Genomic DNA, 445 nt, shown 5'->3' with positions numbered 1-445 from the left:
ATGGCTTGTACAAAGCAGACAGCCCACAAATCAACCCACGGGAAAGCACCCAGGAAGCAACTGGCTACAAAAGCCGCTCCTAAGAGTGCGCCCTCTATGGGAGGGGTGAAGAAACGGCATTGTTACACGCCTGGTACTGTGGCATTTCTTGACATTAGACATTATGGGAAGTCCACTGAACTTCTGATTCCTAAACTCCCCTTCCAGCGTCTGGTGCGAGAATTAGCTCAGGACTTCAAAACAGATCTGCGCTTCCAGAGTGCAGTTATTGGTGCTTTGCAGGAGGCAAGTAAGGCCTATCTGGTTGGGCTGTTTTGAAGACACCAACCTGTGGGCTATCCATGCCAAATGTGTAGCAATTATGCCAAAAGACAGCCAGCTAGCACGTCGCATACGTGGAGAACGTGCTTAAGAATCCACTACACTGGGAAACAATTCATTCTTT

The 445-nt window shown here is 48.8% G+C and overlaps 1 protein-coding gene across 1 annotated transcript in view; it reads left to right on the top strand.

Annotated features, from left to right (window-relative positions):
- The window catches only part of RWDD2B (RWD domain containing 2B), a 14,133-nt gene continuing 13,688 nt past the window's right edge, over positions 1–445 (top strand). Inside the window, exon 1 of the mRNA XM_006862576.1 lies at positions 1–289. Within this exon, the coding sequence (XP_006862638.1) occupies positions 1–289 (289 nt within the window). The remainder of the gene's footprint in view (positions 290–445) is intronic.

The sequence above is a fragment of the Chrysochloris asiatica genome, unplaced genomic scaffold (genome assembly GCF_000296735.1).
Source record: "Chrysochloris asiatica unplaced genomic scaffold, ChrAsi1.0 scaffold00049, whole genome shotgun sequence".
NCBI classification, from domain to species: Eukaryota; Metazoa; Chordata; class Mammalia; order Afrosoricida; family Chrysochloridae; genus Chrysochloris; species Chrysochloris asiatica.
This window is presented reverse-complemented; position numbering and strand designations above follow the sequence as displayed.